This window comes from Ranitomeya imitator, chromosome 5 (genome assembly GCF_032444005.1).
Source record: "Ranitomeya imitator isolate aRanImi1 chromosome 5, aRanImi1.pri, whole genome shotgun sequence".
Taxonomy (NCBI): domain Eukaryota; kingdom Metazoa; phylum Chordata; class Amphibia; order Anura; family Dendrobatidae; genus Ranitomeya; species Ranitomeya imitator.
Window position 1 is genome coordinate 416,218,903 of NC_091286.1, and position 16,952 is coordinate 416,235,854.

General features: G+C 43.5%; 1 protein-coding gene across 12 annotated transcripts in view; it reads left to right on the forward strand.

Annotated features, from left to right (window-relative positions):
- The window catches only part of LOC138638065 (latent-transforming growth factor beta-binding protein 4-like), a 385,781-nt gene that overhangs the window by 246,251 nt on the left and 122,578 nt on the right, over window positions 1–16,952 (forward strand). For 8 of the 12 annotated variants that reach the window (XM_069727038.1, XM_069727040.1, XM_069727039.1 and 5 more), the window contains 2 exons: window positions 9,911–10,030; window positions 11,252–11,371. The exons of 1 other annotated variant lie outside the window; for it this stretch is intronic. In XM_069727038.1, the coding sequence (XP_069583139.1) occupies window positions 9,911–10,030; window positions 11,252–11,371 (240 nt within the window). The remainder of the gene's footprint in view (window positions 1–9,910; window positions 10,031–11,251; window positions 11,372–16,952) is intronic. 3 more of the 12 variants (XM_069727042.1, XM_069727048.1, XM_069727041.1) reach the window with 2 other exon arrangements.

Below are 16,952 nucleotides of genomic sequence, written 5' to 3' on the forward strand. Positions count from 1 at the left end.
TTTATAGCGAGGATCAAGGAGGCAGGCCAACCAGTAATCGTCATCGTTCATCATTTTTGTAATGCGTGTGTCCCTTTTGAGGATACGCAAGGCATAATCCGCCATGTGGGCCAAAGTTCCCGTTGTCAAATCTGCGGTTGTGCTTGGTTGAGGGGCAGTTGCAGGCAAATCTACGTCACTTGTGTCCCTCAAAAAACCAGAACCCGGCCTTGCCACGCCACCAATTTCCCGTGCCCCCGGGAAAGCTTCCTCATTAAAAATATACTCATCCCCATCATCCTCCTCATCCTCCACCTCCTCTTCGCCCGGTACCTCGTCATGTACACTGCCCTGACCAGACAATCGCTGACTGTCATCAAGGCTTTCCTCTTCCTCTGGTGCAGACGCCTGATCCTTTATGTGCGTCAAACTTTGCATCAGCAGACGCATTAGGGGGATGCTCATGCTTATTATGGCGTTGTCTGCACTAACCAGCCGTGTGCATTCCTCAAAACACTGAAGGACTTGACACATGTCTTGAATCTTCGACCACTGCACACCTGACAACTCCATGTCTGCCATCCTACTGCCTGCCCGTGTATGTGTATCCTCCCACAAAAACATAACAGCCCGCCTCTGTTCGCACAGTCTCTGAAGCATGTGCAGTGTTGAGTTCCACCTTGTTGCAACGTCTATGATTAGGCGATGCTGGGGAAGGTTCAAAGAACGCTGATAGGTCTGCATACGGCTGGAGTGTACAGGCGAACGGCGGATATGTGCGCAAAGTCCACGCACTTTGAGGAGCAGGTCGGATAACCCCGGATAACTTTTCAGGAAGCACTGCACCACCAGGTTTAAGGTGTGAGCCAGGCAAGGAATGTGTTTCAGTTGGGAAAGGGAGATGGCAGCCATGAAATTCCTTCCGTTATCACTCACTACCTTGCCTGCCTCAAGATCTACAGTGCCCAGCCACGACTGCGTTTCTTGCTGCAAGAACTCGGACAGAACTTCCGCGGTGTGTCTATTGTCGCCCAAACACTTCATAGCCAATACAGCCTGCTGACGTATGCCAGTAGCTGCCCCATAATGGGAGACCTGGTGTGCAACAGTGGCAGGTGCGGATGGAGTGTTTGTGCGACTGCGGTCTGTGGACGAGCTCTTGCTTCTGCAGGAGGACGAGGAGGAGGAGGAGGAGGAGGAGGGGGTGCGAACGGCTACAGACAACTGTTTACTAGACCGTGGGCTAGGCAGAACTGTCCCAAACTTGCTGTCCCCTGTGGACCCTGAATCCACCACATTTACCCAGTGTGCCGTGATGGACACGTAACGTCCCTGGCCATGCCTACTGGTCCATGCATCTGTTGTCAGGTGCACCTTTGTGCTCACAGATTGCCTGAGTGCATGGACGATGCGCTCTTTAACATGCTGGTGGAGGGCTGGGATGGCTTTTCTGGAAAAAAAGTGTCGACTGGGTAGCTCGTAGCGTGGTACAGCGTAGTCCATCAGGTCTTTGAAAGCTTCGCTTTCAACTAACCGGTAGGGCATCATCTCTAACGAGATTAGTCTAGCTATGTGGGCGTTCAAACCCTGTGTACGCGGATGCGAGGCTAAGTATTTCCTTTTTCTAACCATAGTCTCATGTAGGGTGAGCTGGACTGGAGAGCTGGAGATCGTGGAACTAGCGGGGGTGCCGGTGGACATGGCAGACTGAGAGACGGTGGGAGATGGTATTGTTGCCGCCGGTGCCCTAGATGCAGTGTTTCCTACTACGAAACTGGTGATTCCCTGACCCTGACTGCTTTGGCCTGGCAAAGATACCTGCACAGATACAGCAGGTGGTGCGCTAAATGGTGGTCCTACACTGCCGGAAGGGATGTTGCGTTGATGACTAGCTTCATTGGCCGAGGGTGCAACAACCTTAAGGGACGTTTGGTAGTTAGTCCAAGCTTTCAAATGCATGGTGGTTAAATGTCTATGCATGCAACTAGTATTGAGACTTTTCAGATTCTGACCTCTGCTTAAGGAAGTAGAACATTTTTGACAGATGACTTTGCGCTGATCAATTGGATGTTGTTTAAAAAAATGCCAGACTGCACTCTTTCTAGCATCGGATACCTTTTCAGGCATTGCAGACTGAGCTTTAACCGGATGGCCACGCTGTCCTCCACCAGGTTTTGGCTTTGCCACGCGTTTTGGGCAAGATACGGGCCCGGCAGATGGAACCTGTGGCGATGTTGATGCCTGCTGCGGCCCCTCCTCCTCCTCTGCTTCAGAACTGCTGCCGCCTGCACCCTGTTCCCCCAATGGCTGCCAATCGGGGTCAAGAACTGGGTCATCTAATAACTCTTCTTGTACCTCCTGCGCAACTTCGTCTGTGTCACCGTGTCGTTCGGTGGTATAGCGTTCGTGATGGGGCAACATAGTCTCATCAGGGTCTGATTCTTGATCAGCACCCTGCGAGGGCAATGTTGTGGTCTGAGTCAAAGGACCAGCATAGTAGTCTGGCTGTGGCTGTGCGTCAGTGCACTCCATGTCAGATTCAATTTGTAATGGGCATGGACTGTTAACTGCTTCACTTTCTAAGCCAGGGACGGTATGTGTAAAGAGCTCCATGGAGTAACCCGTTGTGTCGCCTGCTGCATTCTTCTCTGTTGTTGTTTTTGCTGAAGAGGACAAGGAAGTGACTTGTCCCTGACCGTGAACATCCACTAACGACGCGCTGCTTTTACTTTTACCAGTTTCACGAGATGAGGCAAAAGAGCTAGAGGCTGAGTCAGCAAGATAAGCCAAAACTTGCTCTTGCTGCTCCGGCTTTAAAAGCGGTTTTCCTAATCCCAGAAAAGGGAGCGTTCGAGGCCTTGTGTAGCCGGACGACGAACCTGGCTCCACAGCTCCAGACTTAGGTGCAATATTTTTTCCCCCACGACCACCTGATGCTCCACCACTACCACTACCCTCATTACCAGCTGACAATGAACGCCCCCGGCCACGACCTCTTCCACTAGACTTCCTCATTGTTTTAAAAACGTAACCAAACTAACGTTATTTGTTGCAGTCACACAACTTACACGGTGAGCTATAACTTCAGTATGATTTAGCTACCCCTTTACAGGTTGGTGAGACCACAGCGAAAATCAGGCCCAATGTTACACACTCTTTTTTTGGTGGCTGCAAATTAGAGAGATGCCCCACACGCAGGACTGTCACTGAAGCACAAATGTTAATATTAATGTCACACTATTATTTTTTTTTTATTTTTATTTTTTTCAGGAACACTTTAGAAACCCCCCAAAAAAAAAAAAAAGATTTTTGCAGGGAGAATTTAGAAAACAAATGTAACAAACTATATGCTTTCTATGGGCCACTGAGTGAGAGATGACGCACACAGGAATCAGGAGTGGCACACAAGCCCAGAGGCCAATATTTTTCTACCAATGATTGATGGAGTTATTTTCTCTGGTAGATTTTGGAACCCAAATCAAGGAAAAAAAATGTAGGCTTTCTATGGACCACAATTGGAGAGAGAGAGAGAGAGAGAGAGAGATGGCACACCCAGGAGTCAAGACTGGCACACAAGCAGAAAGGCCAATATTAATCTCCCACTGTTTTTTTTTTTTTTTTTTTTTTTTTTTTTTTTTTTCAGGGAGACTTTAGAAAAAAAAATAATAAAAAAAATATGATTTTATCAGGAAGAATTTAGAAACCAAATAAAATAAAATGATTTTTTCAGGGAGAATTTATAAAACAAATAAAAACAAAAATAGGCGTTCTATGGCCCACTGACTGAGAGATGACGCACACAGGAGTCAGGAGTGGCACACAAACCCAGAGGCCAATATTTTTCTACCAATGATTGATGTAGTTATTTTCTCTGGTAGATTTTAGAACCCAAATCAAGGAAAAAAAATATAGGCTTTCTATGGACCACAATTGGAGAGAGAGAGAGAGAGAGAGAGAGAGAGAGAGAGAGAGAGAGATGGCACACCCAGGAGTCAAGACTGGCACACAAGCAGAAAGGCCAATATTAATCTCCCACTGTTTTTTTTGGTTGTTTTTTTTTTTTTTTTTTCAGGGAGACTTTAGAAAAAAAAATAATAAAAAAAATATGATTTTATCAGGAAGAATTTAGAAACCAAATAAAATAAAATGATTTTTTCAGGGAGAATTTATAAAACAAATAAAACCAAAAATAGGCGTTCTATGGCCCACTGACTGAGAGATGACGCACCCAGGAGTCAAGACTGGCACACAAGCAGAAAGGCCAATATTAATCTCCCACTGTTTTTTTTTTTTTTTTTCAGGGAGACTTTAGAAAAAAAAATAATTAAAAAAATGTGATTTTGTCAGGAAGAATTTAGAAACCAAATAAAATAAAATGATTTTTTCAGGGAGAATTTAGAAAACAAATAAAACCAAAAATAGGCGTTCTATGGCCCACTGACTGAGAGATGACGCACCCAGGAGTCAAGACTGGCACACAAGCAGAAAGGCCAATATTAATCTCCCACTGTTTTTTTTTTTTTTTTCAGGGAGACTTTAGAAAAAAAAATAATAAAAAAAATGTGATTTTATCAGGAAGAATTTAGAAACCAAATAAAATAAAATGATTTTTTCAGGGAGAATTTAGAAAACAAATAAAACCAAAAATAGGCGTTCTATGGCCCACTGACTGAGAGATGACGCACCCAGGAGTCAAGACTGGCACACAAGCAGAAAGGCCAATATTAATCTCCCACTGTTTTTTTTTTTTTTTTTTCAGGGAGACTTTAGAAAAAAAAATAATAAAAAAAATGTGATTTTATCAGGAAGAATTTAGAAACCAAATAAAATAAAATGATTTTTTCAGGGAGAATTTATAAAACAAATAAAACCAAAAATAGGCGTTCTATGGCCCACTGACTGAGAGATGACGCACCCAGGAGTCAAGACTGGCACACAAGCAGAAAGGCCAATATTAATCTCCCACTGTTTTTTTTTTTTTTTATTTTTAGGGAGACTTTAGAAAAAAAAATAATAAAAAAAATGTGATTTTATCAGGAAGAATTTAGAAACCAAATAAAATAAAATGATTTTTTCAGGGAGAATTTAGAAAACAAATAAAACCAAAAATAGGCGTTCTATGGCCCACTGACTGAGAGATGACGCACCCAGGAGTCAAGACTGGCACACAAGCAGAAAGGCCAATATTAATCTCCCACTGTTTTTTTTTTTTTTTTTCAGGGAGACTTTAGAAAAAAAAATAATTAAAAAAATATGATTTTATCAGGAAGAATTTAGAAACCAAATAAAATAAAATGATTTTTTCAGGGAGAATTTATAAAACAAATAAAAACAAAAATAGGCGTTCTATGGCCCACTGACTGAGAGATGACGCACACAGGAGTCAGGAGTGGCACACAAACCCAGAGGCCAATATTTTTCTACCAATGATTGATGTAGTTATTTTCTCTGGTAGATTTTAGAACCCAAATCAAGGAAAAAAAATATAGGCTTTCTATGGACCACAATTGGAGAGAGAGAGAGAGAGAGAGAGAGAGAGAGATGGCACACCCAGGAGTCAAGACTGGCACACAAGCAGAAAGGCCAATATTAATCTCCCACTGTTTTTTTTTTTTTTTTTCAGGGAGACTTTAGAAAAAAAAATAATAAAAAAAAAAAGATTTTATCAGGAAGAATTTAGAAACCAAATAAAATAAAATGATTTTTTCAGGGAGAATTTATAAAACAAATAAAACCAAAAATAGGCGTTCTATGGCCCACTGACTGAGAGAGAGAGAGAGAGAGATGGAACGCTTAGTACTGGCACACAAGCCCAAAGGGCAATATTAATCTCCCTTTTTTTTTCCAGGGAGAATTTCTAAAACCCAAAAAAAAAATAAAATAGGCTTTCTATGGCCCACTATTTGTGAGAGAGATGGGACGCTCAGGACTGGCACAGATGGCACGCTCAGGACTGGCACAGAAGCCCAGAGGCCAATATTAATCTCCCTTTTTTTCTGGGAGAATTTATAAAACCAAAAAAATATTTAAATAGGCTTTCTATGGCCCACTATTTGTGAGAGAGATGGCACGCTCAGGACTGGCACAGATGGCACGCTCACAACTGGCACACAAGCCCAGAGGCCAATATTAATCTCCCTTTTTTCAGGGAAAATTTATAAAACAAAAAAAAAAAATAAATAGGCTTTCTATGGCCCACTATTTGTGAGAGAGATGGCACGCTCAGGGCTGGCACAGATGGCACGCTCAGGACTGGCACACAAGCCCAGAGGCCAATATTAATCTCCCTTTTTTTCAGGGAGAATTTATAAAACCCCCCAAAAAAATAAAATAGGCTTTCTATGGCCCACTATTTGTGAGAGAGATGGGACGCTCAGGACTGGCACAGATGGCACGCTCAGGACTGGCACAGAAGCCCAGAGGCCAATATTAATCTCCCTTTTTTTCTGGGAGAATTTATAAAACCAAAAAAAAATTTAAATAGGCTTTCTATGGCCCACTATTTGTGAGAGAGATGGCACGCTCAGGACTGGCACAGATGGCACGCTCACAACTGGCACACAAGCCCAGAGGCCAATATTAATCTCCCTTTTTTCAGGGAAAATTTATAAAACAAAAAAAAAAATTAAATAGGCTTTCTATGGCCCACTATTTGTGAGAGAGATGGCACGCTCAGGGCTGGCACAGATGGCACGCTCAGGACTGGCACACAAGCCCAGAGGCCAATATTAATCTCCCTTTTTTTCAGGGAGAATTTATAAAACCAAAAAAAAAAATAAATAGGCTTTCTATGGCCCACTATTTGTGAGAGAGATGGCACGCTCAGGGCTGGCACAGATGGCACGCTCAGGACTGGCACACAAGCCCAGAGGCCAATATTAATCTCCCTTTTTTTCAGGGAGAATTTATAAAACCCCAAAAAAAATAAAATAGGCTTTCTATGGCCCACTATTTGTGAGAGAGATGGCACACTCAGGACTGGCACACAAGCCCAAAGGCCAATATTAATCTCCCACTGTATTTTTATCAGGGAGAATTTATACACCCCACAAAAAAAAATACAGAAAAATGAAAAGGCTTTCTATGGCCCACTATGTGAGAGAGATGGCACACACAGGGATGGCACTCTAGCAGAAATGCCAAATTGCCAATCTTAATCTCCCACCAAAAAAAAAAAAAAAAAAAAAACAGGGAATGTCCTACAATTACTATCTCCCTGCCTGCAGTAATCTCAGCCAGGTATGGCAGGCAGCTACTATCTCCCTGCCTGCAGTAATCTCAGCCAGGTATGGCAGGCAGCAATAAGGAGTGGACTGATGCACAAATGAAATAAAAAGTGTGGACAAACAAAAAAGATAGCTGTGCAGAAAGGAAGGAACAAGAGGATTTGTGCTTTGAAAAAAGCAGTTGGTTTGCACAGCGGCGTACACACAGCAATGCAGCTATCAGGGAGCCTTCTAGGGCAGCCCAATGAGCTACAGCGCTGAGGGGAAAAAAAAAAAAAAAAAAACTTCCACTGTCCCTGCACACCGAGGGTGGTGTTGGACAGTGCAAATCGCTGCAGCACAAGCGGTTTTGTGGTTAATGGACCCTGCCTAACGCTATCCCTGCTTCTGACAAAGCGGCAGCAACCTCTCCCTAAGCTCAGATCAGCAGCAGTAAGATGGCGGTCGGCGGGAACGCCTCTTTATAGCCCCTGTAACGTCGCAGACAGCAAGCCAATCACTGCAATGCCCTTCTCTAAGATGGTGGGGACCAGGACCTATGTCATCACGCTGCCCACACTCTGCGTTTACCTTCATTGGCTGAGAAATGGCGCTTTTCGCGTCATTGAAACGCGACTTTGGCGCGAAAGTCGCCTACCGCATGGCCGACCCCGCACAGGGGTCGGATCGGGTTTCATGAAACCCCGACTTAGCCAAAAGTCGGCGACTTTTGAAAATGTTCGACCCGTTTCGCTCAACCCTAGTGCTCACCACACCTCTAGATAAGTTCCTTAGGGGGTCTACTTTTCAAAATGGTGTCACTTGTGGGGGGTTTCAATGTTTAGGCACATCAGTGGCTCTTCAAACGCAACATGGCGTCCCATCTCAATTCCTGTCAATTTTGCATTGAAAAGTCAAACGGCGCTCCTTCCCTTCCGAGCTCTCCCATCCGCCCAAACAGTGGTTTACCCCCACATATGGGCTATCAGCGTACTCAGGACAAATTGTACAACAACTTTTGGGGTCCAATTTCTTCTCTTACCCTTGGGAAAATAAAAAATTTGGGGCGAAAAAATAATTTTTGTGAAAAAATATGATTTTTTAATTTTACGGTTCTACATTATAAACTTCTGTGAAGCACTTGGTGGGTCAAAGTGCTCACCACACCTCTAGATAAGTTCCTTAGGGGGTCTCCTTTCCAAAATGGTGTCACTTGTGGGGGGTTTCAATGTTTAGGCACATCAGGGGCTCTCCAAACGAAACATGGCGTCCCATCTCACTTCCAGTCAATTTTGCATTGAAAAGTCAAATGGCGCTCCTTCGCTTCCGAGCTCTGCCATGCGCCCAAACAGTGGTTTACCCCCACATGTGGGGTATTGGCGTACTCAGGACAAATTGTACAACAATGTTTGGGGTCCATTTTCTCCTGTTACCCTTGCTAAAATAAAACAAATTAGAGCTGAATTAAATTTTTTGTGAAAAAAAGTTAAATGTTCATTTTTATTTAAACATTCAAAAAATTCTTGTGAAGCACCAGAAGGGTTGATAAACTTCTTGAATATGGTTTTGAGCACCTTGAGGGGTGTAGTTTTTAGAATGGTGTCACACTTGGATATTTTCTATCATATAGACCCCTCAAAATGACTTCAAATGAGATGTGGTCCCTAAAAAAAAATTGTGTTGTAGAAATGAGAAATTGCTGGTCAACTTTTAACCCTTATAAATCCCTAACAAAAAAAAATTTTGGTTCCAAAATTGTGCTGATGTAAAGTAGACATATGGGAAATGTTACTTATTAAGTATTTTGTGTGACATATCTCTGTGATTTAATTGCATAAAAATTAAAAGTTGGAAAACTGCGAAATTTTCATAATTTTTGCCAAATTTCCGTTTTTTTCACAAATAAACGCAGGTACTATCAAAGAATTTTTACCATTTTCATGAAGTACAATATGTCACGAGAAAACAATGTCAGAATCACTGGGATCCGTTGAAGCGTTCCAGAGTTATAACCTCATAAAGGGACAGTGGTCAGAATTGTAAAAATTGGCCCGGTCATTAACGTGCAAACCAGCCTTGGGGGTAAAGGGGTTAACTGAAAACTGCAAACAAAGATTAAACAACAACCACAAGACAGATTTCATCACCCAAGATATCATTGTAATCAGTATAACGGCGCCAACCTGACACTATCTCTAGTATACTGAGCATAATCCTTCTGACAGGTTCCCTTTCACACACAATGAATTACCTGGAACATGATAACCTACAACTTTGTTCAGCGATGGTCACTGAATTGTCTACTAGGGGCTTCAGTTACTGGTTTCTGTATCACGATCGCTGGCTACAACGTGATATTTATATCACAATAGTAAATGCTCCATTTTTTTGTTATATTTGTGCATAAATGGACAGAACTTACCATACAGTGATAAACCTAAACCCTAACTTGCAGGGTAATGGAATGAGAGGTTATGTAAGACAGCCCTGGCTATTTGACCAATTTGTCGCTTCCTTCAGGCTTTCAGTAGATTTATCTGTAGTCTCCTCATAACAAGAAAGCCTGTGCCAGAATATCTTGTCATATTTCATCTAGAACCTCGATGACTTAATGCTTCTATTTTTCAATGGCTGATTAGACAACGTATATAGAATAATACATTTTAGTTTCCACATTTATCTATAGTGTTACATCCTCAGTAAACTGAGCATTTTATATTGATCAGGTAACGGGACCCACTGTGATGATATTGATGAATGTGAGACCAGTAATATCTGCTCACCTAATGCCACCTGCACTAACATACTAGGAAATTACACCTGTGCCTGTAATGTTGGATTCTGGGGTGAGTTCTGATTTCTCCTTTGGCGCGATTGATCCGTACTAATAAATTTCTGTAGCTGCATTGAATACTGTAGTTAATGATGCAGCTCGATAACACCGGATACCACCAGAAATGTACACACCGTGGCGATATACCCTGAGGCTAATCACTATATTCAGAATTCTGCAGTGTCATAAAAGGCCAGTATACAGACTGACGCTTTTCCTGTCAGTTTCTCTAAACAATGGTTGCTGCTAGTGGCAGCCATTTATGTTGTGTCTACGAATACAACCGGTCCTGTTCTGTGTAATCAAAACTGACAGCATGAAATATTAATGAGTGATAAAAACAAACAATAATATTACATTAGAAAAAAATAATCCATACTGTTATTGTTTGTTTTATAGACTACATCCTGCGCCCTGCTGGGCAGCAACATAATGTAGCTAATATCATAGTCACATCTGACTGATAGTGTTATCTGTGGCGCAAACATAAACTCAAGGTATGGCCCCAATCCATTAAGCCTGGCGGTTTGTGTGCCAGTTTTAGTGACGGACGTGCAGGAATAAGATACATCTAATTCATTAAGAGGCAGGTACCACTTGTGAATTTTGCGCATTTTATAAGCTTTGTGATCCTCACCAGAAATGTAACTGATTAGTTTTTACAGAAAAATAGCGTTTACTAAAAAGAAAAAAAATATTGAAATCAGTGTCAGAGAGCGTGTGCCCATTTGTCACAAGTTTTTGCATTGGTTGTGCAGTCATTTTTGTGAACAAGCAAAATAATATAAAAAAATGCAAAAGAAAATTCCCAAAAATACAGAAATTTAATGGTAATTACAAAGTGTGCATGTCACAGCATGACTAATGGTGTTTGTAGCACCAGAAATGCGTGGTTGTTTCAGAATATTAAGTCTATGGTGGACGTCATCAGGATTTTAAATATGCATCAATACAGGTTTTACGTCCATGCTGCTGGATTTCTTTAAATTGCTCCTATATTATCAATGTCTCTACAGTACCAAACTGTACAGACATTTTTCGTGCTCCAGACAGGACTTAGGATACTATGTAGTGAGCTGGATGCTTGTATTTTTATGCCACTCATCAGTATGAGATGCCATGTCCTGGCTATATGCCATCATTTACCAGGATAGCAAAGCTCCATCTACTAGAAGTGCCATATTTCCTTCACCTTCTAATGGTTTCCATGATTAATAACACAAGTTTTCAATAGGTAATGGGACCCACTGTAATGATATTGATGAATGTCTGACCGGCAATATCTGCTCACCTAATGCAACCTGCACTAACACAATAGGGAGCTACACCTGTACTTGTAATGATGGATTCTCAGGTGAGGAAATAAATTGATCCCATTATATTAACTTTTTTTATAATAGTTAATGTCATTAATTCTCACTGTTAAAAAACTTAAAGTAGGTTTTTTTTGTAGTCTGCCGAAAACAGGAAAACTTTGATAAATATATTTTCAATACAACATCTTACTCTAACGTTACATCTTCAGTTTTACCATTTTGCTGCCAGAAGTTTCTCGACATTTTGTGCCTATGTTAGATAGGACAATTTTCTAATTTCTGACGTGTACAAATGAAAGTAGCAATAGTGGACTATTGGAAGAACGAGGGCAAATTAACAGCAAGCAATCTGACATTTTGCTTGTTCTTGAAAGTAGAAACTAAACAAACATTTAACACGTTGGGAATAATACTTTGGCTTAAAGTTTTTGTATTAATCAGGAGATATTACTCATTGTGATGATAGGAATGACCTGACCAATTGAAGCGATGGCCAGGGGACCACCACGGTGCAGGAAGACTACTGTACACAAGATGAGGTGCAAACAACAAAGGGTAGATTTATTGGAAGGCAAGGAAGGAAGGGAACGAGAAAGATGCAAACAGGGGTTTACAATGGCAAAAGACAATGTACATGTGTTATCTTTCCTGTAAAATAGCACGGTGCTACAACTATTACAGACTCAGAATATGTCTCACAAGCAAGTTTAAACAATTAACAAATAACGATGCTACTCTATGTATAACGTCCCTGGCCTTTACTAAGAAGCAGGCCACACAGCTCCCGTGTACTGACTACTGAAGACTACACTAGGCCCTAACAGGTGCACCAAACAGGAACAGACTTACGGTGATGTTGGGGACTCAGGTCCAGTGCCAGGGGGGCCCCCAGAAGTCCAATATGGTGGTGTGCACGGCTTTATGTCAGCTCTGTGAAACGTGGTCTTCTCCTTGCTTCTGGATCCTAGGGATGCTCCTGGAAACTGTAAGTCCCTTTCTCAGTATCTTCGTGGCTTCACAAACTATCACAGAACAGCCACCTTTGCTGTACCCAGAAAAGTCTTGCAAATTTCACAAGTAAACTTCGTCCCAAGCTGTGGGACCTTTCTTGTAGCAAACAGCACACAGTTCTCTCCAACAGCTTCAGCTCACACACACAGTTCAGGCTCAACTCCTCCCCTTTATCCTAGGGCAGTTTATCTTCACCGTCTATAGCAGGGGGAAGCAGGACATTCCCTCGCACCAGACAAGGGGGTGCTGTCTCTTAAAGTGGCAGCGTGTTACTGTCCATAACAGCACTACCCTCTTACATGCCTCCCTTCTTAATAATAGTTGTCCTCGACCATCACAGAATCAAGGTTGAAGCGTAATGAAGGAACGTGCAATGCGGAACAGCACCTATGGAGGAGGCAACAGAGATGTACAAACAGACAGAGCACACTGTTCTACATATCGGACTGGTGGAACCCCTGCGTTAGTTTATAATTATTGCTTATGAAACAATGTGATCAGCAGTGCTAAATGGGTATGGTTGGGACGTGGATATGGATGTGACTATTTGTGAAATGGGTGTGGTCAAAGGCATGACCTAAAATTTGCCGCGGCGCACTGAGTGCGCTGCAAACTTTGTCCCTTTTTCCCTTCTTCAAAAATTGGGAGGTATGGTTTGTCTGTGCCCCTACTTATATATGTTTGAGGAAAAGTGTGTGTAAATGGGTGTGGCTTAAAAATGGATGTGGTTTTCCTGCACACAAACACAGAACCTGTTAAAAATTTTAATCCCACCCCTGTTTAGAGGGACTAGAAATTGCAGAAATCGATGGGAATAGTGCTCAAATGACATGGGAACAGCACAGTGAGTAGGCCCAAATAAGTAAGTAGGCTAAATGCAGTTCAAAATTGCTAACAGGACTAAACAGGCGGCTTAGCTTTGTTCAGTGGAGGATGACTGTAATAAGTGGCGCAGACACAGTTAGTAGGCCCAAAATAAAAAAGTAGGCTAAAAGCAGTTAAAAAATGGTAACATGACTAAACAGGCGGCTTAGCTTTGTTTAGTGGAGGACAACTGTAATGAGTGGCGCAGACACAGTTAGTAGGCCCAAAATAAAAAAGTAGGCTAAAAGCAGTTAAAAATTGGTAACAGGACTAAACAGGCGGCTTAGCTTTGTTCAGTGGAGGACAACTGTAATGAGTGGCGCAGACACGGTTAGTAGGCCCGAATACAAAAGTTGGCTAAAAGCAGTTCAAAATTGGTAACAGGACTAAACAGGCGGCATAGCTAGGTACTGGGGTGGGCTCCTCTGCTGAGTAGCAGACAGTGGTAGTAGGCGCAAAGTATTAACTGGTCAAAATGGAGGCCAGGGCCCCTGTGTATTTTAACTATCATTTCAACAAATTTGTATTGGCAGTGCCATTGAAGGATTTAACAGCACAGACTACACAGTGGTGGAACAGGGAGAGGTAAGTATTGCAAGTGGTAGAGCACTGTTCGATCTGGGGGGAACACTCTCTCGTGGACAGCGGTACTGACACAGGGCCCCTCATATTACAACGGTGTGTCAGACGTTGGTTGTTCACCACCACCGTCAGAGACACTTCATTGTACTATGAGGGACCCTGTGCCAGTGCTATCGCCCAAGAGTGGGCGCACCCACCTGTCCAGGGAAACGGCACTCGCACGGGTGCTTGCGCCAGGTGGTGACTATGGCCTTGTGGGGGGAGTCAGCTCATTTAGGGAGGTATAAAAATGGCCTATGGTGGACATTCAGCAGTTGCAAATGGCAGAACTGGAGAAGTCAGTAAGAGGAGGCCAAAGGCAAGACATTTTTCAGGCAAGCTACATGTCAGCAGGAGAAGGTGGGGCAAAATAATTTGAAATCCATGATTGGTTCATTTTAATGAAGGTTAGATCTTCAACATTTCGTGGAGCCACACGTGTCCTTTTTTCAGTCAGTATTGAACCAGCAGCATTGAAGACTCTTTCTGATAGCACACTAGAAGCTGGGCAAGCGAATTCCTGTAATGCATATTCTGCCAATTCAGGCCAGGTGTCTATTTTAGATGCCCAGTAATCAAAGGGGAATGACCTGTGAGGGAGAACATCGATAAGGGAGGAAAAGTAGTTCGTAACCATACTGGACAAATGCTGTCTCTTGTCACTTTGAATCAATGCAGCAGTACCTGTCGTGTCAGCGGTCATTGCGAAATCACTCCACAACCTGGTCATAAAACCCCTCTGTCCAATGCCACTGCGGATTTGTGCACCTCTAACACCTCTGCCATGTTGCCCCCTATGGCTTATGTGAGAACCATCACCGCCGCTGTGTGCTGGGAATGCTTGAACCAAATGGTCTACAAGAATTGCTTGTTTGGTAGCCTAATATTTGCTCAAGGTTCTCATGTGGCATGATATTTTGTAATTTTCCTTTATATCGTGGATCCAGGAGGCATGCCAACTAGTAATCGTCATTGTTTATCATTTTGATAATGTGGGGGTCCCTTTTTAGGATATGCAAGGCATACTCAGCCATATGGGCCAAAGTTCCAGGTGTCAATTCACTGCTTGTGCTGGGTTGAGGAGCACTTTCTTGCAAATCAACATCACTTATGTCCCGCAAAAACCCTGTACCTGATCTTGCAACGCCACCAGTTTCTATTGCCAACTGTGAAGCATCCTCCTCCCATAAATATTCATCCCCAGAATCCTCCTCCTTCTCTTCGTTCGACACCTTGTCCAGGAGAGGTCCCTGAGGAGACAATGGCTGACTGTCATCAAGGCTTCCCTTCTCCTCGGCTGCAGACGCCAGCTCCTTAATGTGCGTCAAACTTTGCATCAGCAGACGCATTAGTGGGATGTTCATGCTTATGATGGCGTTGTCTGCACTTACCAGCCGTGTGCATTCCTCAAAACACTGAAGGACTTGACAGAGGTCTTGGAGCTTCGACCAATGCACACCAGATAACTCCATGTCTGCCATTTAACTGCCTGCCCATGTATGTGTATCCTCCCACAAATAAATGACAGCACGCCTCTGTTTGCATAGCCTCTGAAGCATGTGCAGTGTGGAGTTCCACCTTGTTGCAACGTCGATTATTAGGCGGTGCTGGGGAAGATTCAGCGATCGCTGATGGTTCAGCATACGACTGGAGTGTACGGGCGACCGGCGGATGTGCGAGCAAAGTCTTCGCACCTTCAGGATCAGGGCTGGTAACTCCGGATAATTTTTCAGGAAGCACTGCACCACCAGGTTCAAGGTGTGGGCCACGCAAGGTATGTGTTTAAGTTCTGAAAGGGCTATGGAAGCCATAAAATTCCTTCTATTATCACTGACTACCTTGCCTGCCTCAAGATGTACACTGCCCAGCCATGACTGACTTTGTTGCTGCAAGTACTCGGCCAGTACTTCTGCGGTGTGTCTGTTGTCGCCCAAACACTTCCTTTCTAACACAGCTTGCTGACGCTTACCACTAGCTGTTCCATAATGGGACACCTCGTGTGCAACACTGGCAGCTGTGGATGGAGTGGTCGTGCGACTGCGCTCTGTGGATGAGCTTTCACTTCTGGAGGAGAAGGAGGAGGGGTGGCGAATGCCTACAGCCGAGTGTTTCCTAGACCGTGGGCTAGGCAGAACTGTCCCACTATGGCTGTCCCCTGTGGACCCTGCATCTACCACATTAACCCAGTGTGCCGTGATGGACACGTAACGTCCCTGGCCATGCCTACTGGTCCATGCATCTGTTGTGAGGTGCACCTTTCTACTGACTGATTGCCTCAGTGCATGGACAATGCGGTCTTTGACATGCTGGTGGAGTGCTGGTATGGCTTTTCTAGCAAAGAAGTGTCGACTGGGTAGGTCATAGCATGATATTGCGTAGGCCATCAGGGCTTTGAAAGCTTCGCTTTCAACCAACTGGTAGGGCATCATCTCTAACGAGATTAGTCTAGCAATATGGGCGTTCAAACCCTGTGTATGCGGATGAGAGGATGAGTACTTCCTTTTCCTAACGAGAGTCTCTTGTAGGGTGAGCTGGACTGGAGAGCTGCATATGGTGGAACTAGCGGGGGTGGTGGTGGTGGACATGGCAGATTGAGAGAGGGTGGGGATGGTATTCTTAATGTTGGCCTACATACAGTGTTTCCTACCAAGAACCTTGTGATTCGCTGACTGCTTTGGCCTAGCGACGATGCCTCCACATTTGCTGCTGGTGGTTTCCTAAGTGGTGGGTTTACAGTGAGGGAAGCAATGTAGCGTTGCTGACTACCTTCATTCTTTGCGGATGCACCAACGGAAAGGGACGTTTGGTAGTTAGTCCAGGCTTGCAAGTGCATGCTGGTTAAATGTCTACGCATGCACGTTGTATTTAAATTTTTGACATTCTTCCCTCTGCTAAAGGTCTTTGAGCATTTCTTACAGATAACTTTGCACTGATCATTCGGATCTTAGTTAAAAAATTCCCACACTGCACTCTTCCTACTATCGAATATCTTTTCAGGCATTGCACGCTGTGCTACTTTCACCGGATGGCCACGCTGTCCTAAAAGTGTTTTTGGTTTGGTCAAACGTTTTTGGCCAGATATGGGCCTGCCAGATGAAAGCTGTTGCAATGTAGATGCCTGCT